The sequence below is a fragment of the Vidua macroura genome, chromosome 12 (genome assembly GCF_024509145.1).
Source record: "Vidua macroura isolate BioBank_ID:100142 chromosome 12, ASM2450914v1, whole genome shotgun sequence".
NCBI classification, from domain to species: Eukaryota; Metazoa; Chordata; class Aves; order Passeriformes; family Viduidae; genus Vidua; species Vidua macroura.
The window spans coordinates 13,624,350-13,651,900 of NC_071582.1; the positions used below are offsets into that span (position 1 = coordinate 13,624,350).

The window sequence follows — 27,551 nt, forward strand, 5'->3', positions numbered from 1 at the left end:
GTGCATACAGGAAGCAGTGTTTGAAGCATAGATTTGTCTCCAAGTTATTTAGCCTTTCCAGAATAAACATTTCAGTTCAGAAGTACTTGGATTCACAATTACTCCTGCTGGTACTTACCCTTGCAAAATTAACACAGACATATAAAAGAAAAAAGTGTTGTTAGAAGGTAAGATTTTGTTTTGAATGGCCTTGTTATTCTCCTGCTGTACTCCGCTTGAGACCTCTGGCCAGAGGAAGGCTAGGAAAACTTCCACTACATTAGCCTCAGCTTCCTGCCTGGCCCTTGAAATACCATGAGAACTCCTTTCCACCCTGTGTTTGCCTGCTGCAGTTGAGATGGCTCTGTCAGCTGCTAGTAGAAAGTCACTTTTACAGGTTTTGGCTGTATTGAATGTTCTGTGTTTTTAATAGGAAAGCTGGAATTTTCTAGGGAATGTTGTTTTGACACACAAAACTGCAGCCCCTTTCTCTGCCATACCCATTCTCTAAGGCAGTGTTTAGTTGTAGGCTCGTAGATACATTTCTTGTTGCTGGGAAGGTAAGGTAGGGAACAGGACTTGGAGAGTAGCACTGAAAATTTAGCACAGGATCTGCTTGTGATACTTGCTAAGTTAATAGCTTAAAATAGGAGAGTACTACAGCTGTCACATATTTTATTACAACCACTATATTATTAACAAAGCCATTATTTTATAATTATACACTTTTTAACATCTGTTTCTGAAGGTTGAAATCAAAGAATCATGCCCATTTACTGCACATTTTAGTTAATCCCAGACAGCTTTCTCTGTAACTGGCAGTAAGATCCAGTGTACTCCTCGTGGGTGCTTTCTGAGTATCTTGCAAGTAATAAAATCCTTTGTTTGAATATTGGCAGTAGTCTAATCCCTCCTCTTACAAAGTTTTGGATGACTTGCTGGTAACAGAACTGCCATTCTTCCTCTTGATGATGGCTGTGATGGGCCCATCAGGTAATGCCTTGATTACATTCCATGCCTCAAAACGAGAGAGTCCTTGCATGGCAGTTGTGTGCACTTGTAGGAGCTCATCGCCAGGCTGAACTGGGCTGCTCTGTTCCAGTGCAGTCCCTGGGGACAGAAAATGAATTTCCTTTAATTCTTTCTGTGGAGGAAACTTTAATGGATCCTTTTCACTTACTAGTGAATGGATCACCAGCATGTTTACTATAAACCACCTGGTCCCAGCAGGCAACAAATTACTGTCACTGAACAATATAATGCTGCATTTGAAAAAATAACATTTCCATAGTTATAAATCAGCAGTCAGTTATGAGCCCCACAGGTCAGCCTGAGTTGGGAACATGTTAAATGTGTTTACCTTTAAATATCCTGTTGATGATGATGGGTTTATCTCCCTGAATAGAGCCTTTCCCTCCTTCCAGACTGAATCCTAAACCAGCAGATGTTTTTTCTAGAGTTACAGTGCAGATTGTATCTCCAGTGGCTGGAAACAAATGGAAAGTTACCACATGGACAGCATACAGTCTAAAAAGCTCAAACATCTGTTACAAAAAATTAACTTTTGGATTGTTTGCAAAGGTCCTATAAACTGCCAAATGAAAGAGAATACTAAAGCTTTTAATTTCTCATTTTGTCATTTTAAGGCACTCTGGGAAGCTCAGGAAAGAAAGTTATGTTTGAATTAATGGGAGAATGGAAACGGAAGGCATTTACTGGAATTATAAAAATCTGTTAAATGAACAAAATCTAAGGGATATATTTAACTTCATATTAGTTATGAAGTTGTTATTGACTACAAAGCTGCTAATCTGCAGTATGGAAATAAAGCTACAGATCTCCAGATCATGCTTAAGGAAAAAACAAAACCAAATCAAAACACAAAACTATTCTGAAAGTAAAATATTCTGCAAAACTCCAACCTTGCTGTGTTTCAGATGTAGGCACCTGCTATATCAAACAATAGTGTATTGTTTGTTCAAACTGAAATTCTCTTTCATTGAGAACAAGTAACAATATTGGAATAAAGAACCACTGTTCACTGAGTTGTCATTATACCTTCAATTAGATGGTGTGCTACAATAGCCATCTTTGTACATCTACAGAAATCCACATAGAGAATCATGCTTAGGTTTTTTAAGGTGTTCTTTTATTTTAGAAATCCATTAATTCTTTCCAATAAAGTTATTTTATATATTTCAATGTCTATTTCAGGAATATTTTATTAACTGTGCTGTCTTTAATCAGGGTTCACAGATTTATGCAGCTACTGCTGGTTTTATGAACACCTGGATTTCAGGTGATGAGTAAACACTTATCAAGTGGGGGCTGTAAGATAATGCCACTAAACTTACCAGACTCTTGTGAGGCATCACTTGCTACTGATGATGTACTAGAGCTGATTGAAACATTGAGATTTTTTTCTCCATCTTTGGATTTTCTGGTGACAACAACAGCTTGTCTGGCTTGCCGGGCCTGTCGCATGATTGCTGAGGCGTCACTGTGAGTTGCACCTTTCAGAGACTTCCCGTTAATGGAGAGTACTTCATCTCCTTTCTGAATCGTTCCTTCCTGACAGGCCAGTCCATTGGGAAATACTTTGTGAACCTATTGAAGAGCCCAGCCACCACACACACACAAGGGAAGAGGAAAAAAGGACATCACTAAATCCCTTAGTTAACACTTTACACCATGGGCATTCTTTATTCTTTGCCAGGAAGAAGTGGCTTCTATCACATTTCAGGACAGAGGACGAATAAATTTGCACAGGGAAGTTTTCCTGTGCACATCCCTCCTCAAGCAGCCAGGGGAGCAGTTTGGCCCTGGTACCAGATGGCTAAAGCCATGCTACCTGTGCTATGTACCTTGCATATTCTACTTCCTGACCCTCTTGCTGCTCGTGAGAGGAAGGAGGTGTAACACTTATCTCTAACTTCCAGACCCCTGACATGTTTTTACCCATCCCATTCCTCCAGACCATCCTGCATGGTCTTCTATAAGCACATGAGTAAGGTGTTGGTTATTTCCTGCCGAGGGCTGTGTGTTCTGCCTCAGCTTTCAGAGCTGTTGGGGAGTAGGTGCCCAAGCAAGCAGGACACTGCAACCAGACACTTGGAGAGGCAGCTCTGTGCAGAAGAAACCTGTTTTCATCCACCATGGTCCTTTCAACCCCATCAATACAGCTTTCTGCTTTGATTATCTAAAAGCCAAAAACTGTAGTAGAAAACCAGTAAGGTACGTATTTTTAGATAGAGCGTTGATTTGAGAGTGTTTTGTAAGATACTACTTACTGTTACCACTTTGTTTTCTAGATCAATGCCCCCTGCCAGGCTGAATCCAAGTCCAGTATCTTCTTCTTTATGCAAAACTGTAACATGAATATCATCAAGTTCCTAGGCAGAGAAAGGAATAAAGTCAAGAATTTCCCAGAAGATATGTCACAATGATTGGAAAGTCTGTTGTGCATTTTTTAATGAGACTTAGTGGCATAAGCATAATATTAAGTTTCAAAGTTTACCAGACACATTCACTCTACAGCTTTCTGAAAATCATGCACACAAAAAAAAAAAAAAAAAAAAAAAGGTTTACCTTTAAGGTTTCTTCGTCTAGAGCTTTGACTTCCTCTATAAGTTTTACCAGCTCCTCGGGGGAAAGCAGAGAGATGACTGACTGTCCCAACACACCGGATGCTTGAGGTGATCCCTGTTCCTGTTTGTCTTCCTCCTTCCCTTTGTCTGCCAGGCTCACCGTGTATTCTCTCAGCTCTGAGAGGCTGTCCCATTGTGATAAGAACAAAAAAGAAAGATTGAGCTATGAGAGAACATACCCACTAAAAGGGAGTTTTGGAGCAGTCATCTTTTCATCTTATTAGCATGTAATTCAGGTGTTAAGTCCTACAATAATTATAAATACAGGCAAAAGGAAATTAATCATGTTCACTTAAAGGAAGTAGAATCCATTGTATAAAAGAACAAGAATAATTTCATGGCCTCAGGCAAAGGGACTTAAATCTGCTTTATCATGGAGATACTAGAAATAATGCTCCTTAAATAGGAGGATGTTTGAAATGTGCATGTACGGATATAATACAAATTAAAACCAAAATTAACAGTCATGAGTCATTTAACCTTTGTGCTCTAAAATGTTCTTTGTCTGTGCTTTACTTCTGTGTGCTGCTACCTTAAAACTTTAATCTGTCAGTGAATCAGTGCAGCTGCTCACCAATGCTGATGTGTAAATCTGAGCTTTAAATATGTATCTTACTTTAGTGAAAACCCAGTGTCCAGGTGATGGTTCTCACTCGCAGGTGAGCTGGAAGCCCCATCCTCCTCCATGGAGGACTGAGACACTGTGTCCAGAGTTTCCCATGCACTGTTTCCAGAAGAGGCTGGGGACTGAGGAAGGCAAAGCAATGATTTCATTAAAGCAGATGACACCTGGCTGCTGATGGAATAGATTTTGCTACACTTCTCATCATAGGGCTTCATTATCTCACAAGCCTGGGCCGCAGTGAGAGGGAAGCTTCGTGACCTTAGGCTGTGCGCTTTCGCTACGGACGAAAGATGGGAGTTAACGGCTCCTGGAGTTAAGAGACTCGATGAATGTTCAGGGCTGGCATTGCTGCTTTCCTCTGAGCTGGTTTTCTCTGGTCTGGCAATACTCTCCCTGCGAGAGGAGGATCTATCCAGGCTCTTTGTAGCCATGGCCACAGGTGGCTGTTGGTGGCTGCTTTCACGATGTGGGAGGAGGGGTTGGTTTGAACAGGCTGGAGCTGCCTCTGCCCCTGCTGCAGGGCGAGAAGGTTCTTTCTGCACCGATGGTTTTAGGCTCAACCTTCGGGGGGTTTTTTCAGGTGACTGTGGAGCACTCAAGGATTCAAATGAGCTTATTCTTTGTTTTATTGATGATCCTCCAGGAGACACACGAGAAAAGCTGGATTGCAGTTTTTTGCTGGAAATACTGTCATGGTTGGGAGGACTTTGATCTGCCTGTGGTTTTAGATCTGAATTTGCTTTCCTCAATCCTTTCAGACTTTGGCGGAACCAGGTGGGCTTTGGTGCAACAGGAGGACCCTTTTTCACACTGTCATTTTCATCTGATTTTAGCACTTTGGAACCGACTAATTCTGATTCTGATTTCTTCAGAACTGTCTCTGAGCTGCTTCGATTTTGATTCTCTTTTTTTTTGTCTATGCCAGGTTGCAAATCTAAGTGGACGTTGTTTTCAGTCATGGTAGGATTAAATAAGCTTTTTATGCAGTCAGAAATTTTAACCCAGGGATCTTCTGTTGTATCAAGACTATAATCTACCCGTGCTTGTCTTTTAAGTACAGGCTTTTGTATTGATGAAAGTGGAGTCCCTGTAATAGAGACACATCGATTATAAACAACCATCCATCTTTTTCTCCATCCCTTCTCGCTGCATCATTAATTCAATAACCTTGAATTTCATTCAAGCCTCTGATAATTTTTTTTAAATTTCTAAAAGGTTTAAACTTTTAAAAATTCATAATTCTTGATCCATAAGTTCTGAATCCAGACACTGAAATTAACTGAAAAACAAGGCTCTTCCACACTTACATACGAGATTGCTTTTTTAGAGGGTTTACAAATAATTATGGGGTGCTGAAATCTTGATACAGGCTGTAACAGTTAAAATAGAAAGTTAAAATTGCAATGCTGTTTGCAGCCTAGAGAAAAAGCTGTTGTTACAGTAAATTCTTTTAAAAAACATTGATTTTCTACATTTATAACTATATCCTACTCTATAAAGATTTTCATAGGAAGATCTTCTATATTTATGCTTCCTCAAATTTCCTCAAGCATTTCCAGTTGATTGTTCTGATACATAAAAACTTGATTCTAATATGGGAATATTTTTTACTTCAGAGAGCAATTAAGCATTTTAATGTTAGACATGGTGGAGCAAACTTCTGTTTGTGCAGCTGCACAGGTACTGGTTTCTGCTTCAGCATGAACTTTTTTAAGGCAACATTTTTACTTTTTTTACTTATCTGAGCCATAACTTACAGAATTACATAAGCTTGTACGTTGTAAGAGACCTCTTGAGACTGTCTTGTTCCCTTAACACCAAGTTTCCTTAATTCTAACTAGCACAGCAGGAAAGTAACTTATCAGTGGTTTGTACCATTGCGACACTAGGATCTTGAAATTGTGCATAAAAATATCCTTTAGAAATCCTAAAACTAAGCTTTAATATGAGATATTCAGTATAACTAAGCAGTTTCATCTGAAGCAATACAGAAACAATGTATCTGTCCATTAATAATTTTTACAATAAATCATCTCTTATGCTGCCTTTGATCTAGTTTCTCTTTTTTACAAAGATTAATCAATAATTTTTAAAATTACAATAGATCATCTCTTATGCTTATTTTGATCTACTTTCCCTTTTTTTTACAGATTAATCAATAATTTGAAATTTCATCTGTTCATCCCAAAATTTGAAGATATGGTTTGAAGACTACATTTAAAGAGAAAGTGAAGTCAGCTCAATACCCATTTTGGAATCCAAACTAAATACTATATATTTAGCTGGGAGGGGAAAAGTTCATGGAATTGAACATACCTAATTTTTCTTTTCTTTCTTGATCTCTGCCCACTGGAGCAGCAGCTGTGTGTTCCTTATCATATGCAGTAGCAGAAGTGGTGAAGACACTGTGGGTTACATCGGTTTGATGTCCCTCTAGCACTGCTTCTCCAGCTTCCTGCTGAACAAACAGGAAAGAGAAGTGTGTCAGAATGCAATTATGCAAACCACACTATATATGAATCTGAAACAATATCTGAATCTGGAAAAAAACAGAAACCTCATTTAAAATTGTGGTATGCAGGCCTCAGACTGACTAATACAAAATTTGTGAGGAGTAAAGGTTAAAAAAAATTTAAAAGCATTAATAAAACCTTCTCTTAATGATCTGAAATACATTCTGACAAGAAACTTTCTCTCCTGGGTATATACAGATATACAGACTGTCTTAATAGAGGAAGCTGTCTTCCTGAACAGACCTTGATTTTTCATGGATTTTATTGATCTTAAGATTTAGGGTTTTCTCACTGTCATTTAGAATGACTAAGTACAAAGAATAAGAAGTTGCAGGGAGTGGTAAGTTCAACAAATACTTATTGCCCTTAATTTTACTTCTGAAAGTTGATTTTTTAGCAGTGATTCTACTTAGGGGATGGTAAAAAATGACCTTACCTCAGATGCTTAACTTAAATTTTCTTGGATATTAAGATTATATGTGAACTTCAGTTTTCTCTATGTAATTTGTATTGATCTTTGCAGCTTGGGAACTGGTTGGAGGGGAGGGGATGTGGTTTTTTGTGTTTGGTTTGGTTATTTCTTGTTTTGTTTTAGTTTTTTCTGTATTTTGGGCTGCTTTTTTTTTTTCTTTGCATTGCATTGAGAACAGTTCATTTCTACTGCCACATTACTAAACCTGAGGAAAAGAACTTTCGGTTTTAAACAAACCACAATTTTGTTTCAACATGCAGATCTCACAATCCTTCACTCTCATGCAAGTGAAACACTCTCTGTTGTCCTAGATAAGAGAGGGAACTGAAATTTAGTAATGTACCAATGTACACTGTTTTCAAATACTGTAGCTCATCAACAAAGATGTATGTGCACCACAATTTAAATGGTTTTATTTAATACCTCCTGGTTTCAAGACATGTATCTGAGCCCAAGATTCCCTGCTGCACACAATGTTAGTGCTTTCTTCCAATAAAAATCCACTATTGAAATAAAGAAATTATTGTTTCATAACTACTTCATAAATGATATGACTCTGTGACACAGGTAGCTGGGGTGAGCCACACCAAGCTGGCATCAGAGGCTGTGTAGACCCCTCCAGTCCCAGCCTAGGGCATAACCCTGGAACCAGAGCAAGCTCGGTGGCACACCAATGGCACATGCTTGTGAGGAGAGGCAGGACTCAGATTCGTTCTTGCAGCTGCTCTCACTGGGATTTTAACTCAGATACCTTAGTATGGAAGATTTTCTTCAGACAATTCTCTTCCTTCTGACCTTACTTTGAACATAACATTTTGCGCTAAACTGGCTTCACTAACATACACACCTTATTTTCAAAACAGAAGAGCCTCATCTTCTTCCCCCAATTCTCATGTGTATATACATTTTCTCTTTCTTTCCTACCCTTCTTCCTGTTGCCATGCAAAGTCACTTTGCCTTTCTCCTTCCCCTAGCTCACAAATATGCGGACACAAGAAAAATGTAAATTTTACTTTACCTGCACACTTGCAGAAGGTGAGGCAGCCACTTCTGATACAAGCCTTTCTTTTCTGCCTGCATTACCCTGGTCATCATACGTGCAGTCCTGCTTGAAGTATTTCCTTGGTGGAGGTTTGGGCTTTGATGATTTAGGTTTCCTAACAAGGATCTCTGATGACTTCTTAGTGTTTTGCAAGGCTCGACCAGCTTCACTACAGATGGGAGGGGAATTTCTCCCTGAATTATTGGCAGAGAATGAGTACAGCAGCCCAGGCTGCTGGGTGATTGGTACATCTACACTGTGTACTCTTGCTTTCAAGTCCGTGAGCTGGTGCACAGCAGCAGTGGCACAGGAGGCCCGGGGGTTGTAGCTGCTGTCGCTGCTGGAGCGGGTCATGAGCCGCTGTGCCCTGCGGCTGCAGCAGCCCGCGCTCCTGTCCATGTGCTTCTCACAGGGCTGCCTCCCGTGCCAGCTCATTTCCAGCCTCTTAACACCTGTACCAGGAACACGGTCAAAATGTCTGTTCAGTACATGCCAAGTGCTCGCTTCTAACAATCAGCTGATGAAATCTGCAGCTAAATATCATCCTCAGTGGATGCAAAGGTGTTATTTATGCACTGAATGCTTGTAGGGTGAAGAGTCAACAGCCAAGTTCCTGAGCACCCAAATAACATTTTCCTTATATATGTCAGCACTATAGTTTTACTGATGATGACTGTTACCTATTGGTTCTTTAGAAGACACTCAAAGGAGTATCATTACTGGGAGAGGATGTCATACCTGTCATGAGCTGGGCAAATAGCTCCAGCCATGACTGCATTTCCACACAAAAAAAGGAATTAACAAGGTTTACCCCTAGGACATCACCTTCAAAGTTCCTTGTTGTCATAGTCCTGTCACCTACAGACAGTGGTTTGAAAAGCTCTAAGCAGAGCTTGTAAATTGGAGAGTATGAGCAACTGTGAGAGAAAGTTCGCACAAAAAATTTTTGTTGATAATCAGACAGACTTGCTCTGTTCTCATTACCCTGGTAACATGTCATTGGAGACATGTTAGGAGGGCTGTCCTGTGAAGTTTCCTCCTCTTTCTTTCTTTCTGCTCTGGGTTACTTGACTGTTTTCAAGGATTCTAATACAGCATGTACTCATCCTCGACATCTTTCAAGTCAAAATTACCGTGTCTCAGTGAATGCATTTATTCCCTTACCTTCAGTACTCCACTGGTGTCTCTCCTTTCCAAATCTGTTGTTTTCCACAGCTTGTGCAACAGCTTCTTTTAGCTGTTGCTCAGACACCTAGGAAATATAATGCCATTTTACTCTCAGGAGCTGAGTTTATTGCACACCATTATATTTGTATATATTTGTATATTTCCCAGTATATATGAAGTATATTTATGGATGTGCTCTATTTAGTGGCTGTTTAGGTAAAATGGGACCTTTCAAAGACAAACATTCTTTTGCAGATTTCACTAGAAGTGGAGTCCTGGATTTACTAGTACAAGCAAACTCAATACAGCATGCTTTATGTAACACTTTAAACTTAATAATAATTTATACAGTATTTGGTGTTATGAAGCATTTTGTTGAAAAACCTTGCAAGAATAAGAGATTGTACTTCAATACTAATTTAATTATAAATATTGGCAAGCAAGACCTCTGTTTTAATTATTGAAAGAGAAGTGTATAAATATTTATTTCTTTTTGGGGAGGTATGTTCCCTCTTTCAAATTATTTACTTATTATTGTCCATTCTTTCTTACACAAGACCTATGTTTTGGGTTATTCCTTAAATGTTATTTCTGTCATTTCCTTATTCACTGCATAGAACCTCATATAAGACTATCACCAATAGTCATGTAAGACTATTTAAGATTTGACTATCTTCAAATCTTAAATTATTCTACTGAAGACAGTGCAGAGCTCAGATTTTTTTTGTGTGCAGTGATGATCATAAAGAGATAAACATCTTTGTAGTCATCATTTTTCCCCCTGTATTAGATCAGCACTTGCTTCCTCTTAGTTCTCAATACGTGCTATATTGAAATTCAGACAGAACACAGACTGTGCTACCTGTGGCTCAGGGTGTCTGCTAACAATGATTTGTACTGCACCAGGATCACAATGGCTCAGCACAGCATAAACTTCATTAAGGGTTGTATTTTGTACTGAAGTTTCGTTAATTTCAAGAATTTCATCTCCACACCTAGAGAGATATTTAAAAAAAAAGAGAGATGATATAAACAAGAGATTTTCTCCTGACCTCATCTCCCCCATGTGAAAACATGCAAAAAGCAAATTCATAAGGCCAACCTCTAATTTTCTTACAGATTAAATCTGTCTTTCTGTCCTGTTACAGAAAATGGAATAGGAATGAGTTGGATGTCAAGGGGTTTTGATCTGCCATGTTGCATGCAACCTCTGAGCTTTCTGCATGTTCAGCTGTGCACACTTGGTGCTCTTTCTGCTGTCTGCAGCTCAGCTGCTGCTTCCACCTACACCTTCCTTCCTTCCTTTCCAGTTAACACTTCACTTTTCATGTCTTTATATTGTGTTAGAGCTATTTAAGGTCAGAAAGGATGTTATGTTTCTGCTACATATGTGAATAACTCGTTAAAAAAAGTTCCAATGACAAACTATCAAAATCTGCTAAACTGGATTTTTCTAGATGAAATCCAGATTTGGCTCACATGGAAACTGAGATTGCCTTGCTCTGCTCTAGTTCTCACACACATTAAGAGCCTGACTGAAGGCACTGATTTGTATAACTCGAATAATTTAAGACTATAGTTCTTTCAGCTAAAGTATTAGAGAGGAGGATTACAGAACACCTAAACTTAAATGAAAAATACTTCACTGAAACTCCTGTGTTCTATTCAATTCTCACTATGTTCAACATTACTAGTTGGTCAAAAACCTTTGAAAGTGAATTTCTACACTCTCACTAAAGCTCATTTCAGCAAATCTGTTTTTCTATTGGGTAAGAAGTAATAGAATTTGAGGAGCTTGTATCAGAAAAAATCTAGTGCTCAAACCAGCCAAGTTATGTGATATGTTTAGGGTTTTCTAAATACTTTCTCATTTGGAGATCTCCTGCAGTAGCAATGCTACAAGCTTGTCTAAGACCTTCCAAGTTAGCCCAGCTCAGGCAGGAGGCAGAGATTTCAGTGGGTTGTTGTATTTCTGGAAATCCCACATATCCTGAAGACATATGCTCCAACCCTGAGAATAACACATGTGCTCTAAACCCCAAATTCCCAGAAATCAGTATTTCTTCCTATCCAAATAGGTCAAAAATAAACCCATAAAACAGATCAATGAGAACCTTGTGGCATAAGACAGCCAGCCTTTCTCATCCTACCTGAGTCTCCCATCCATATGTGCCACTGAGCCTGGCGAGAGGGTGTGAATAAAGATCCCTGAAATACACTGGAAGTAAGGGATGCTACATAACCCAATTCCAAGGCCAACACCTGGCTCTGAAAGATGCAATAATAATTAAAAAAAAAAACAACATAAGTAATAGTCAAAGCAAACCATTGAAGAATCTTCTTAAAAATTAATTAAATTTAATTCTTTTTTCTGCACAAACTAGAACCAAAGTCTTGTGTTAATGAAAGTTGCACATTCACTATTTGTTGCTGCTTCCACTGCATTTTTCTGTATCTTTCTATTGTTTTATTGTGGGGTTGTTATGGGGGCTTTTCCCCCCTCATGATTAAAGTGTCACAGACACAATGGAATGCAGGTTTATTTTGCAAAATATCTGTCATTACAGAAGAATTCAAATGAATTTACAAGGAGACAGAATAGAAAAAAAAATTAAGGAGCTAAAATTAAGAGTGAAAACAAGCTAAAATTAAGGATATTTGGCTACTGATAGCTATATCATTTCAGTCCTCCCTCTGTTTTATATAACACAGCTGAAGACTTCTGTGAGTTTACCCTCTTTGCACTGGACAGTCACTGATGTCAGATCCCATCCTGTGTGTTTGGTAAGTCACTGGTACCTCACAGAGGCTTTGTTTTGTTCCCATATTTAAAAGTTTATTTCATTGTGCCAGTGGTTGTTTATAAATAGGAGATGATGACAGTTGGAGAGGAGGTGAAAGAATTAGAGGAAGATATAGATACTTATTTTTATTTGGTTTTAAGCCTTTTCAAGAGTGAAATTAGCTGTTTGCATAATTATGGGTAAGAGTTGCACAGTCTGTTTAATAAGTGGCATTTGTTGACAAGAGCTTTACACTTTCATGTGAAGGATATGAATGTGACTCTAAAGCTTGAGAGCAAAAAAACCTCAATGATTGGCTCTTGAGGACAGATGGTGTTCAAAATCCTGCTGTTGATAGACACTTGTTAGCACTGACAGGCACCAAGATCTAATTTAGTGTATTAAAAAAACTTAGCTCAGGAAAAGAATCAGGTTAGTGAGGAAAGACAGAGCAAATGAACAGTGGTTTGTCAGTCGGTGCTTTGTTAGCAGTGCTCAGTTAATGTCAACACTCACCTTTGTTTAGGGTAACTTCCACTATGACCCTGTCATTGGGCTTTGTAGGATTTAAGGAGAATGCTGCACTTTCTGAACTGAAAGAGCTGTTTTCCTTGGTTATGCATGTAGTGGAGCCCAGTGACTGACACAGGAGGGGTGACTGACAGCTGGAAGCAAAATGAGGTGTGCTGAAGCTTGTCCTGACTGTTAGTGTCAGAAGACCCTTTTTGGCCTGCTGGAAAGAACAGACTGTGAGTGAATGGGTTGAGCTCACATGCACATTGTGTCTAAAACCAGAGGTTGTTCTGGAAGGAGAGTACATAACCTTAAATTTCTGTAAAGCATCATAATGTGTTAATCCATGCATGGATTCTCCATTCAGTTCCAGGATTTCATCACCTGTTTTGAAAGAGAAAAAAATTATATTACTATTACTGTATTCTGCAATAAGTAACATGATAACATACATGCACTCCAAAGGATTCTTGCAAATGCAAAAAAGGATGCAGATGTAAAAGTCACTTATGGCTCATTTCAGCCTCAATCGGTCTTTCAGTGTCATTTTTTTGGGAAGTGGGAAAAGGGAGAGAAGAGGTATTTTCCACCTTCTTGTAGCCTTCCATCAGCAGCAGCAGCTCCACCAGGAAAGATGGTTTTGACATAGATGCCTATTGGTCCATAAATGCTGTCTTTACCACCAACGATACTGAAGCCCAAACCCTAATTTATGGAAGAAAAAGTGTGTGAGAACTCATGTTCAGTTCTCATAATAGTTCATTTGCAGTTTCTTCTGCATTACCTACATGGGCAGTATTGTCAGTGGAGTCAGTGGAGTAGTATAAAACATGAAAAAATAGTCAATCACATTCCTGTAGTAAGAGTAAATGGGAATTTCAGCAGAATCCTCTCATGTTTTGCTTTTTGTTTGTTCCAATCAATTAATTCACTGCACATGGAAAGGTGTCAAAATTATTTTTTAAATTTTTTCTTGGATATGAATTGGCAGCCCAAAAGTAGCAACCTGCAGTCACTTCTCTGTACTTTGCAGATCACATTTGTGAGATGAAGTAAAACTCATGGTAAATCAAAAGAGCCAGTCTTACCTTCCCTTGTCCTTTCATCAATACAATGTTTGAAATTACTGAAGCCTGTGAGCCACAGGATGTGTACACTAGTTGTGCTGTACTTAGGGATCTAGATGACCTTGAAATTGCCTGTGAATATTAAAAAAAACAACAAAACCCACAATTTTTTTAAATGCATAAGCAGGAATTCTTGAACATACATTGCAGCAACTTGTTTATTTGAAATTTTCCTCCTTATAACTGATGGTACTAAAAATTCTTTTAAAAAAAATCTTTCTAATTTTCACAAGCCATTTGTTATTCAGAAAATTGCTGCTGACTGAATTTGTCCTGTAGGGACTAAATTGGAGAAAAATTAGGATGTTGGTCCTTGAAGTGTTGCAATGGTGTAGAAAGATAAATTTGTGCTCTGGCTTGCGTCCCCAAGCCAAAACCCCATTTGTGGTCATTAGGAGACATAAACAAGTATTATCATTTTTGCCTTCAAGAACTGAACTAGAATCAAGACATTCAAAATCTTTCCTTCATCTTGTGACTAAAAACTTTATCTTGGGACATACCAAACCTTTTTAAAGCATTTTCCCCAAAATATGAATTTGTGCTGGATTTCCTAAGTTCAGCCTCTGAGATTTGTCCCATTTTAATGAACTTTTAATGAAATATTTTGTGAAATGTTTAATGAAAACTTCCTATTTCAACATGGATATGGGTATTACAAGATAATTTAAACACTGACAGAAGTAATTACCCAAAGCTATCTATGCATGAAGTTCAGCAGGGTCAGAGTTAATTGCACTCATTACACATCTGAGAGAATTCAACTTTTTTTTTTTTTTTCTTTTTTTCTTTTTTTTATGCAGCAAAGTGAAACTAGCAGGTGTTGAAGAGTGGAAGATCAGCCAAAATTTTGGCTTCTGCATATGCAAGAGACTCAATTTTGACATGAAAACCAGATTATCTATTCAACATGCGATTGGGAACAGGATTAAGAGGTGAACAGGTATGCAACACCAAAAACACACTCTCCGAAATGTATTCCTCAGTCAGACCAGGGTGATTGTTTATTCTGGGTTTTCTGAGTCTGAAATGGGAAATTTTCAAATTTCTTTTGCTTCTGTGTGAGAAGGTGTATTTTAATTTCTGTTTGTGGTGGGTAGCAATACGCAAAGCCAGAATGCTGCCAAAGAGCCTCTTGAAATGGGCAGCACATGCCACACAGGATCTTTGAGGAGAAGGAAACCCTGTGAATCCTTGAGGATCTGTTTGTGCACTCAGGTGTGGTTTGGTTTGGTTTTGTGCTCTGGTTTGCAGCCTCCTTATTCCTGTTAAAGCCTTGGGTCCCTCAGGGTGGGTGATGGGCCAGGAGAAGGCAGGGAGCAGCAGGGAGGGAGGTGGGAGCTGAGTGTGAGGAGCTTTGCCTCCATCTCCTCCAGATCTGAGCCTGGGGACCTTTGGCCATAAATACTCCAACCATCTCCCAGCCTCTGATGGTCACTTAGCATCCACCTGGAGAGCACAGGAGCCAGTCTCCAGCCTCCTTTAACAGGGTGTTTAAATCTGTCTCTTTCAGCAGGGACCATGGTGATTCTGTACCCGCTTGTGGCCATGGCTGGGCCAGCGCAGGTGCCTGGGGACACTGGTGACACTGGGGCTCAGAGCGGGGTGGTGTAAACCACCCTTGGGAATTTAGCCACACCATAGAACCTGCTGGGCAGTGGGAAGGAGAACCTGGAGAAATAGGGGTTTGCTGGCAGGGCCTTTGCTGCTCTCCCACCCCTCACAGGGGAGATGTTGGGGGCAGAAAGCAGAGGAGGCAGAGCGACCATCGCCCGGCTGGGCCTGCGGGGCAGAGGGGATCAGGCAGGAAAGCGGCTGCCATGTCACGCTGAATTGCAATGAAAAATCGAGATTATTACAGCGCTGGGTGCACGCAGGGATTTCTTTTCAAAGGGCCTGCGCAACCCTTGAGGATTCTCGATCCTTTTTTATTACCTCGTACTAATTTATATATACATAGAATCTCACCATAGGTTTATGCATATTCATTGTGCTGATTTTGCATTACAATTTGCAGTTGGCCCTTTGTACAGAGAACTTTCTAATTGTCTATTTTTTGCAGACTTAGCTTTAGTTTTTTTCTTCTTCATTTTAGAGTTCAAGGGGCCTCTCTTATCTCTTCACCTTGGAGATTGCATTCTTTCCCTTCAGCTAAAACAGTTTTACAAACACAGCATTGTTAACAAACTAAACAGCATATTTTACCTATGTTAGCAAGCTACTACGTAGCGCATTTTACTTAAAGCTAAATAGATTTTCTACCCCGTTCAATTTTTACTCTGTTTCGATGCAGAGAGCCCTGCTGGGGACAGCGCCGAGCGTCTCTCAGGTGGCTCCGCGGTACTCACCGGGGCTCTCCCAGCAGGGCAGTCCAGCTGCTGCGACAGCGATTTTCGGCTGGCGTGGAGCGCGTGGGGCTGGCGGTCCCTGAGGGGCGCAGCTCTGCGGGGCGCTGGCACCTCCACAGCCCCGGCCCAGAGCGGGCTGGCACCTGCCGGGGCGGGCGGAGAGGCGTGTTACTAACAAGGGCTGGACCGCTTGCACAGGCGTTTTAGGCAATGGTACTCGAAAATGGTTTTCCCTTTGTAAATTTCTTCGTTTTCAGCTGTCACTTAGGCAACAGCAATTAGTGTTAAATATAGTAAAAAGCATGCGTTCCCTACCAAAAAAGTGCTGGCCTATTTAGAATACACCATTAAAAAAAGCCCCAAACCATGAAATGCAAACCAAAGTGGGATGCAGGATGTTGTGAACACAGCAGCTGATGATTTTATGCATCAGCAATTCTTAGCTAAGGATCCCAGAATAAATTTGGACAGCATTCAACATTTCTTTTAGCACCATAGTACTATCACACGATGGGGGCCCGTGATCTGCACTCCCTGAGTATTACAAGAAAATAGATTATTGCTCTGCAACTTACTGGTGGAGTTACTGCGAGTCCGCTGACATGCAGCCTTACCGTGCAGAAAACCATTCTGTATTTCCAAAGGCCTTTCCTTACGTGTTGGTGTTTCCTAAAACAAAACAAACAGAAAACCAACAAACAAAAGCCATTGCTATGCAAGAAATTTCCAAAGTGATCTATTCTTAAAATACAAATTTCTTCTAATTTGGCTCGCACAGATTTCAGCCTGAATAAAAAAAAAAAAAAAAAAAAAAAAAAAATGGAGCAAATTTCATTATTTAAAATAAATAAGAGGATAAAGGGGAACGTAGCTCAAAAGTTTACTGTAAAAATGATTATAACAAGGTAATAAGATAGAAATAGATTCAGGTCCTTTGACAAAATGAACAGAAAATTAATTGGACACCCCCAGGTGGTCCAGACAGCTTGATGGATGGATAAGATATAGCCATGCTTATCTAATTTCTGAAGGTTGCTCATACTTTTCAGGTACTCAAGCACCTTAGGAAGGTGTTAAATTCAAGAGGAAAATTCTTAATCCCATCTATGCAATGGTGGATAGGTGTCTAACTTCTGATTCAGAGGGATGTCTTTCAGTCAAAATACAATCTGGGCATTTAAAAACCTCTAAGGACTAAGTTTAAGAGTTTTCAAAAAAGTTGGTACCTTCCAGTTGGAATCTCCTGTTGCTTTTGAAAATGTGGTCCCTAATTCTAGCATTTAAAAACGTGTAGATTAAACATTCAGCTTTCTAAATGCAGGTTTTTAGAACTGGTGGAAAACAAGTACATGATCACATCTGAATAACAGATGATCTTAGGAATAATTTCTGGGTGGTTCTTGCAAGTCCTGATTCTGATCCTGTTTCTGTGAGGCAATTATTTTGATCCTGAGGGAATCCTGGTTAAAGGAAGAACGTTACTAAATACAGACACCATATGGAAAGTGATATAAATAAAACAAAATGCCAGATTTTTGCTCCGTGTTATTCTCCAGGAGCTGAGACAGGAGCAGTGTCAGAGCACGACCTGTATGTTCTAATCTAAGTGGAGCTAACCAGGACAAACACTTTGTATCAGAATCCTGATTTCAGGAGTTCTGTTTGGAGATACAAGACCTATGGAATGCTAATTTTCCTTTTGGACAGCAGGTGGGGGTATTGCCAAGTAGCAAAATCCTACTAGGGCTTTCCAGTCCCATTCCCTTGGGGAGCTCTTCAGAATAAGAAATACGGAGAAGATCCTTAAAGATGAATTTTGAAAATGATTTTTTAGTGTTTCTCCTAGCTAGCTAGCTAGCTTGAAAAGTCTTTGCTATTAACGATAGATCCTAGATTCACAGAACTACTTTGTTACAGGGGCTGCTCTCTGGCTTCTCTGGGATTCGTGGATCTTCCCTTAAATCCATTTCTGCCTTTCTTCAACTTCTAAATGGAAAATTAACATTGGCAAGCTGTGTGTTTCTAAAAGAAGGGTTTGAACAGCCCTTGCTAGAGTTTCCCAGAGACTTGGCCTCCCCACAGCCTCTGTTTATCTGGGAAAAAGCTATGCTGAAAGTCACCAGAGTCTGACCACAAGAGGTTTTGGGTTTTGTCACGAAAGGCACAACCATCTTCAAATGTCTGATGAATAAATTCCCCTCCTCCCTAAAGTAAATGTCCAATCACCCCACAGTTGCTCACGCTTACTTTGTGAGCTATCATGATCTTCACCAGATGTGTTGTTGGGGGAATGAGAGACTCATCCTCCTTTCTGGACAGGTCTTTCAGTGATTGCACATTTAGTGTTAAGAGTTCATCCCGTGGGCTCAGGCAACCATCCCTTAAAGGAAAAAAAGAAACATTTGTATATTATTTCACACAGAATAATATGTCCCTATTCTGTGTGCTACCTGTCTCTGTCTGAGGAGTCAGCTGCATTCTCCCTTTGCCTTGACCAGGGCTGCCATGGGGTGCCTGGGTGTGTGATACACCCCATCCCCTGCTAGGATTTTTCCCCATTGCTGCTCTCTTCTGCTTAGTCCTGGTGATCACTGGTTGCCTGGTGATCACACAGCTGACATTCAGGCAAGATATTCCTCCCTTCTCACCATCTTGCACTCAAAAATTGATCAAAGACTACATTTACTTCCTGTCAGGAACCTTGGCTCACATTGCTTTCCAGTGGCCTTGTGGGACTGATGCCACCCTACACTATCCTTTAGCAAGGCATCACCGTCTGAAAACCTGATGTTATGTACACTCTCTCATTCTTCCAGGTTTTATTTCTTGGTGTAATTGAGCAGCACAGATCCCTGAGTGGCCACGGTTTTATTTTTCTACAATCCTGACCTGTGTATCCAGCTGGAAGCAATGTAAGGATTGATTCCCAGACATCCCTTCTTTTAACTGAGCTTCAAGGTATAGCTTGTCACAAAAAGCTGGTTGTGCAAAATGCGTGCAAACAAATGTCTCTGTAATAACTTGCTACCTCCACATGTACTGTACCTGTTTGCTGGGCCTTCAGCAGGCACGTGGCTGCCTGTTAACCCTTTCCAGAAAGATGCACATCTTGGGCTCCTGGAGATTTTAGTTCCTAAGCTGCTGTTCCCTGGTGTTGAACACAGCCTGCAGATGCAGCTGTCCTGATCCAGAAGATGAAAGGTTGCATGAAAAAAAAAAAAAGTACTAAAGCTGTTAAAAGTTACTTACACTTATTCTGAGCCTTTTTAAGAAAGGCTTAGAACCAGGTTGCCTCCCAGGAGAACAGGAGCCTTTAACACTGTCCATTTGAGAAAAAATAATGGTATTATAGAGTCAGTGCTTTACAGAAGTTATTTTTCTCAAGACTTCAGTGGCTTCTGGCTAAAGGGGGAAGAATTACAATATAGTGTCCCTTTGCATGAGGGGAAGAGAACAGAAAACTTTGCTTATGCTAACTATTGTAAGAAAAGACAGGGAGGAAAATAAACACATGCCAGAAAATTAAATACTCTGGAAAACAGAAGTGGTCTAAATGGAAAATAAGTAAAATAAGGGTATACAAAACACTAGAAGCTCCACCCCTGCTGCTGACTTGTTAAGTGGGGGCAACGGACCAGAGAGGTCTGCAGCAATGGAAAATTCTTTGTCCACTCCAGACTGGTTGAAGTTGCTGCAGTCTGCATTGCATCTGGAGGACTAATTTTTAGCATATCTTTAATGCAGTTATGAATCATTAACACGGGGCCGTTCGGAAGTAGTGCTTTGAGACATATATGGAAGGCAAAGAATGGAGGAACTAAGCACATGAAGCTCAACACATTTGACTGGGAAATACACTCCTGTGGCACAGATGTGAACACCTAGAAATTTTAAAGAGATGAGGAAAGCTGGAAAGCTAGCACACAGTTCCTTTTCCATTTGCTTAGTATTTCTCCTGATTCAAGAGAATCATTCATTTCTCACTTATTCTGCTCCCAACTGAACCCACCTCCTCTGCCCTCGCCAGCCTCTCCATACTCCACAAAGTGAAGAGGGCTCTCAGTGTATCCTGGATCCAGGCTTGTTCCCAAGAGATTTGTATGACTGAGGTATAGATTTCTGAAGGGGAGGCAAATTTCATATGTTAGGACAGGCCACAAAACATAACAGTGGTCAACTGTCTGTGTTGCTCCCAGGGCCCCTGGTCAAAGTGGCATCAACTATTTCCAGTAATCTGTAGACCTCTGAGAGCACAAGGAAAGCTGTGTAGCCACTTTCACCATTAGTAGGGCTTCATTTCTGCCCTAGGCAGAGTTCATCCAGCCCTGAGGATGAGAATTATTGTTCTTCTTCACCAAAAATTAATAGCTATTGCATCATTCCTGACTGACAGCAAACACAAAATGCAAATTTACAGCAATGTCAATAAAGGTCATTATCTTTCAGGCTGACTGCCTAAGCCTGGCTCCCATTCTGAAACCTGCCAGAGTAAATCTAAGGCTGTGAATTAATGAAATATTTAACTTGGGGCCCTGGGCTCACTGCAGGCTGAATTCAGTAGGTAATGGATAAGAGCTATACTTGTATTGACTGACTCGTTAACTCTGTGGGTTTGCTTGCATTCCAGATTGTCTGCCTTGGATGAGGAGTGTCTGAATTTTACGAAGCCTTTTTTGTTCATGAAGAATTCTTCTAGTGAGTAATATGTTGGTAAGGATATAAGCATGGACAGAATTCTATCTTAAACCAGTTGGCTTGAACTCTAATATTAGTTTTGGAGCTTTTTATTTACTTTTCACCCAAGATAAATATCTTGGGAAATACTTACTTGAACTTGAAATCAGAATTACATTATGTTTTTTTTTTTTTTTAATCTTATGGCAGGTCTTTGAAGTCTTCAGCACAGTAACAAAATAAAGGTTAACATTCAGATGCCTTAAAATTTGAGATCTTGAGTAGCAAAAAATGTGAGTTCCCTTTTCTGTTTGTTTGCACTGCCCTTTATTTCAGGCATCATTATGACATTACAGGTCAGATTCTGCATACATGGAGCATCCATTGAAACTCACAAGGTTTTCAATAAGGTGGTGTGTTTGTAAAACACGAAAAATGTAAGACAGATGTTAAAGGTAGGAAATTATTCTGCCATTTGGCTGAGTATTTCTGAGATCTTAGGTGCTTATGGACTGGGGCTGTTGTGACAGAATAATGGTATTTAAAACTCATTGTTTAAAAAAGTAATTTTCTTTCTTTTTCCTGTAGTCAGAATTCAAGTTTGGACTTGCCAACTTCTCTTCTTAGGAGTCCCTAGTCTTGTGAAATGTTCCCTTGAAAGATACACATATCTTCTCACAGACACCTGTCAGGCACACACACACACACAACTTTCCAGAACTGTTCTCCACACTTCATTTTATTGATTTTCATAGGCCTTTTCAGACTGTCCCCAACTCATCTCTGTTAAAAGCTGAGTCCTATAGCTTGTTCACAGTATATAGCTACTGTGCTCATCATGTTTATAAACATCCTCCTAATTAATTGTGTCTCTGCCCAGTTTCACATGACATCACAGAGAGCAGTGGGTTTGGTTCTGAGGTTTTTCATTGCAGCACCATGTAAGTCTTTTGGGGAACAGATTGTGTTTTGTACAATGGGACACATGCCAGGCTGGAAATTCTGGGTTGTATTGGGACATCCATGTGAAACATCACCAAATCAAAACTGATATGAAGATTTTTCCACAAACAGTAAGTTGCATGCACTTAGTCACTAGGAAAGTAGAGGTTAAATCCCTTGTACACAGCAGAAAAGTCCTGGGAACAATTTTTGTTTAGATTTGTAGTCATATTACCCATTTGGAATACATTTCAAATTAGCTCTGTGTCTCAATCATTGCTGCAATTCATTTAGGTGAATTACTTAAAAAAAAAAAGTTTTTATTGGTCTGTGGACATGTGGCAAATATCTGTATGTTGTCAACATTTGTATTTTTTGGTCCTGGATATAGATCATTGTATTCATATCCAAGTTATTGCAACATGACAGAAAATTAATAAAAGCTGTTCTTTAGAAAAATAAATGTTTGACCAATTCTTGTGCCCATAGTCAATTTGCTTTTGGTTTAGTTCTTTATTAGTTTTTTTCCTGTCTCTGATTATTTTATGCATAGAAATACTGCTGATGATTCCAAGAGTAAAGACAGTATTTATTTTTACATCCTTTTCCTTTGTAAAGTGTTCTGTTTGTTTTGAAAGGTGATTTGTAGGTCTGAATATAATGAGTACTGAAAATTTGCTAAAAAAAGTTGTCAGGTTTGAGGTGGGGGCAGGTGGATCCTAGACCAACCTCGTCTCTTCATTATTAGAACATATATTTAAACATATATTTTCTGCCAGCGAATAAACTCTCTGCTTTGTCTTCCAGCACTTCAGGACTCTGAGGAAACTTTTATCTGCATTGCAAGTTCCACTCAAAGCAAAATTTGCATTTAAACTGAGTCTTCTTGGCTGAAAGATAAAAATTAAAGGAGTTGAAGAGCCTTCTTGAATTTTCCACAGGTGAGAACAGATTAACTTTTCTTGTGTTTTGTTCTGAAAAAGTAATTTGTACATCCAGGCCAACTCTCTCTTCCTGTTCCCATTTTTTGTCATCCAAAATGCAAAGCTTCTGAGGATGTTTTTTATCTGCCATTTAAAAGATTCCTTTTTCCTTCATGCTTTCATTAGACATTTCTAACCCAGAGTCCCATCTCAAAACATCTAATTCCAGATGTTGTTTAGAAATAAGGGTAACCATGGCATCTGTGGAAAACTGAAAAACTTTTGTGCACTCTTAAAGTAAGACACAGTAGTTAGATTGTCTGAATTGAAATGTTATACAAGGCTAGTTCAAGTAAGGTCTTGGACTCAGTTAACCAAGTGCATGACAATGAGCTAATTGACTGCTGGTTTAAAAAAAAGGAAAAAAAATAAAAGGAAAAATATATCTAACAGCAGTACAATAATGTATTAAAATATTTAGTTTTTCTGATCTTTCACAGCCTTACGACTGTAAAATGGCTGGGATTTCTGAGAATATGGTCTTGGGGATTTTCTTCGAGGAGCAATTTTTTTCTGCATCGGTTCTAACAGAAAGGGCCAGAGTGTCTTTGGCATAAACTCACTCCACTGGCTCTGACATACCCCAGCCCAATGCCTTGGTCTTTTAAAAATATTTATAGTAGATGTAATTCATTTTCCCAGCAGCATACTCCCTTTGAAACCAGTAAAATGGCAGAAGCTGGAAAGCCAGGATGATGCAAGGAGCAGGGCATGAGACCAAGCTTTGCCCTAGATTGACAATTCAGCACATCAGATGTTACAGAAGGACCTTTCCCCCCATCATCTGCCCTTTGGTGTGTTTTCCTGGGAGCCTTTGCTGGCCTGCATTTTGCAGCACACGCTGTATTAATGGAACAGCTCCTCTCCCAGCTTGCTCTGAGGATGACCAGGGTGATGTGCAGCAAAAGCAAGAAGGCTGGGCAGACAGAAAGAGAGAAGTATGAAAACTGAGGAGAACACATAAATATCTAAATAAATGCAGTCTCTTCTCTTGGCTTTGGTTTTCCATCCTGCCCGTGGGCTTGTGTTTGAGACATTACAGTCTGTTGCCATAGCACTTGTCCTGGTACCAAAGGGTCAGCTAACTGGTGTTTGCATCAAGGCAAGTTAATAAAATTATATCCTGCTGATTACCAAAGGAGAAAAAATACCTTTTGCCTTTTCTCTCCTTCAAGCAGAGGATCAGGGACCAAAGGAAGAAAGGGTGCAGAAGTTTCTAGAACCAAGTAGAGCCATGCAGTCAGGTCAGCTTAGTTCCCATATTTATTTCATCAGAATTCAGTCCTTTTTTATTCTATTTTATTCTAGATGCTATTTCAACCCTGCTACCAGCCCCATTGGTAGCTCTCAGTGCTTCCCAAGGTTTTGGGAGTGTTGGGAAGATGTAATGGAATGCTTCTTGGAGCAGTAGAAGTGCTTCCTGCAGCAGGTCTCACACTCAGCAGAGCCTACTGTTCTCTGAAGGAGCTGGTATGATCTATTCCTGCCCAGTTCTCCAACAACTGGAGTGATTTCAGTCTGAGCAGGCAAAGACATCTTCCACAGTGTTTGCTGTGTCCATGCTCAGGGTATCAGATACTGCTTACCATTTCTTTGGTTTCTTTTCTTTCAGGCCATGTGAAAATTGCTGATTTTGTGAGAAGCAAACTGTAAAGGAGATCTGTTTGTTTATACATAGACCAGCTGGCTGTCCACCATACCACACTAAGCACACCTCATCTCAGAAACTGTCTGAACAAATGATGCCAGGGTAACCCTGGGCCTCTAGACACTGCAAGGAATAGTCAGAAGAATAGTGGGTCACAGAAGCCAAATTAATTAAAAGACAGTTCATCTGCTCTCATTGCTGACAGAATTTTAGAGAAGAGGAAAAAAACTCTGTCATGTAGTCCTGCAACACTGATTTGCTAATCATTTATTGCTTATGGTGAATCCCATGCAGTCAGTAGAGTATGGCTCAGAGAGTCATGGCTTTCAACAGAAAAAAAGGAATTTGCATTTTGAATACTGATGTTACAGGTTTCCCCTTACTCAGGAGAAGAAATGCACAGGGAGCATTAAATCATGCAGCACTTTTAAGCATTCTTCTCTCCTTCCTTGTGACAGCAGTATTAAGTTGTTCAGTTCTGTGGGAGTTATTAACACCTTCAGAGTCACGCTTAGGGCTGGAGGTGCTGGAAAGCAGAAGAATAATGGAATATCCACAAGAACACCACAGAAAGAATGGAGTCAATTTTCTTGAACAAAGACAAGGATTCTTCAGCTCTGAGTCACACATCATGAATTTCTGAAGTGTCACATTTAGATGGAGAGAAAATTACACTGGGACAAGAAAAAATGCCTGTTTGACTTCTTAAAGAGAGAAGGCTTAAGCTTTGTAAGTAAGACATGTGGTACAGGAAGATTGTTCTGACAGGCTCGTGCCATACGGAAAGTAGAGATCACTGCGTTCATACTCCAGGGGGAAAGCCTCAGCAGCAGTACAGGACAGGGTTGGTGTGGCTGTTACCAATGTTCATCCTACTTAGCAAGCCAAGATGAGACTTCAGAATCACTCATTGATCCATGACTCTGAAAGGTATGGAAGATTAGCAAGTAGCATTTGAAGAGGTTTAGATTGCTATGAGAGCTCTGGAGTGGGAATTTAATGGTACTCATAGTGTACAGCAGCACTAAGCAACCCAAATGCTGCTGTGAGGGACTGAGCTGCTAATTCATGTCAGCATCTGACACATGTTCTTCAGCAACACTGATGCTTCAGCCTAAGAGTGGATTTATATCCTCAGCTGTTCTATATTATGTGTACAAAGGTATTGTGGGACTTAACTCTGTTCCCCAGATCCCTGTTTTAGCTGCTTGCCAGCTATTAAAGCAAACTATCTAAACTTCCAGTCTGAGATAAGATACTGAGCAGTTGCATGTGGATATGGATCGCAGCAGTTATTGGAGCCCTGCACACTTAGGAGATGTGCAAGGAAATAAACTGTGGCAGCTGACACACACCTAAGGGCTTCAACTTTTGAAAAGACTGGGGAGTGCACAGCGGCCAGCGCCTTCACTCATAGAGACATCAGCAGGGTGCAGAAGGACTGTTTCCAAAAAGGAGCTGGCATGATTTTGCAGGAGACTGAGTAAGTTTTGGGACTTGGGTCTTGTTTTCTGTCAGAATGCAATAGTAAGTTGGTTTGGTTTTGTCTTCCTGCTGGGACTTTGCCAAGGCTGGAAACACCTTGCCTCCATCCTGCTGCAGTCTTTGTGATGCTGCGCATGCTGTGGTCATTATCAAGGGTAAGGGGAGAGTCTGATTTTCAGTAGCACTTGTGCCACTGTGTGTTTAGACATAGATGTCTAATTTTCGCCAATATATATTTTATTTTATATAGAGTAAAATAGAATATACAAGAACAACTATTTTGGTGAAAGAATCAGTTCTTTCACATAAGCATGTATCTGCACAGATAAAAGGCATGTAATAAAGGAGGTGTCAGGATGCCTCAGGTGCCTCACTTGCAGTGAGGTCCCTTTTACACATCACAGCAAGAGGTAGAGAGAAAGTGGAAAAATTAGGCTATCCTACTGAAAGAACTTTCTAAAGCCATCTAAAATATATTGCTCAGACAGAAAATTGTTCAGATTGTTAGGGTTCACATACTGATTAAAGAATAACATTGAAATATGAGGCTCTTAGACTTTTCACATCTCTAGAAAATGTGACATCTCTGGTGGTTTTAGAGGCATCACTGCCTTCTTCCTGAATCAGAGGGAAAGAGCATCTGCCAACTGAATCTCCTGTGTCTGACACAGTATTAATATAATTCATGCTTGCATGGCTTGTGAGATATCATGGTATCACACTACAAGAGCCCTTTGCTGCAATGACAGGTTTATATTTTGAGCTGAAGAGTCTCTTGCAGATAGAACACGCCAGCTGTACTTGTCTGAGCACTGGCAGTGGCCTAGAGGCACTAATTTCAGCAGATTGTGCATCAGCAGAGTGCAACAGCACAGCAGGGAAGCCAGTATATTTTCATGCCTTTTATACAGAGCAGGAACTCTGCAGGTTCATAGGCTCTGAAAAAGCCAAGTAGAACCCTAAGTTCCTGAGAAATATTAATTAATCCATTTAGGAGCTACTGCAGTGGGAAACATTACAATACACAGCACGAGTTGCCTACCTTGGTGAGGAACTTTCTTCTCGTGTTGTTGCAGTTCTCATTTGCTGCAGCTTTGGACTGGAGAATGCTGGTGACCACACGTGGAGGATCAGGTGGGCTGTCCTCTGCCTCTGATGTGCATGGCAGCTGTGTTCTGGGACAGCAGTCAAAATCCTCTTGACCCCAGCTGGTAGAGATCTCAAAGGGATCAGGACATTTCTCGTCGGGACTTGACCCATCATCGCTGGTTTTGGCATTGCAGAGTATAAGTGATCTTGAAATGGAGCGAAACTTTCTGGACTTCCTGTTCCCAGCATTGTTCTTCTGATCCATCTTCAGAGAACTGCTGCTCTTTTTCCTATCATTCTCCCATTTATGTGGCATGATACTTTCAATAATTTTCTCTGCTTCTGTGATGCTAAATATCCTCCAGGAAAGGAAATATAAAAGTAAGTTGTAATATACCCCACTTTCTCCCACTTAATAACCTACGCTACTGGAAAGCCCTAATGAATAAATCGAATCAACAGAGCCTTTCAGTCTGAGAACAGCCACGTGATATCTCATGACTTGCTAATTCTG

At 40.1% G+C, this 27,551-nt stretch overlaps 1 protein-coding gene across 3 annotated transcripts; it reads right to left on the bottom strand.

The window, feature by feature from the left end:
- Positions 1-647: 647 nt before the first annotated feature.
- On the bottom strand, positions 648-27,317 carry IL16 (interleukin 16). Of its 3 annotated transcripts, none has more exons than XM_053988289.1 (20): positions 26,991-27,317; positions 19,262-19,398; positions 18,488-18,596; positions 16,792-16,885; positions 16,217-16,359; positions 13,830-13,940; positions 13,332-13,446; positions 13,052-13,125; positions 12,745-12,958; positions 11,596-11,713; positions 10,308-10,440; positions 9,443-9,530; positions 8,255-8,730; positions 6,568-6,706; positions 4,243-5,338; positions 3,568-3,751; positions 3,270-3,371; positions 2,334-2,586; positions 1,340-1,465; positions 648-1,089 (listed from the first exon to the last, which is right to left on the bottom strand). In XM_053988289.1, exons 1-20 carry the CDS (start codon positions 27,300-27,302, stop codon positions 896-898), a joined length of 4,218 nt encoding a protein of 1,405 aa, XP_053844264.1. In that variant the 5' UTR covers positions 27,303-27,317; the 3' UTR covers positions 648-895. The 3 variants fall into 3 exon arrangements, with proteins under 3 accessions (XP_053844264.1, XP_053844263.1, XP_053844262.1); XM_053988288.1 differs by having other exon boundaries at positions 6,568-6,709; positions 18,464-18,596; XM_053988287.1 differs by having other exon boundaries at positions 6,568-6,709; positions 12,745-12,961; positions 18,464-18,596.
- Positions 27,318-27,551: the final 234 nt, after the last annotated feature.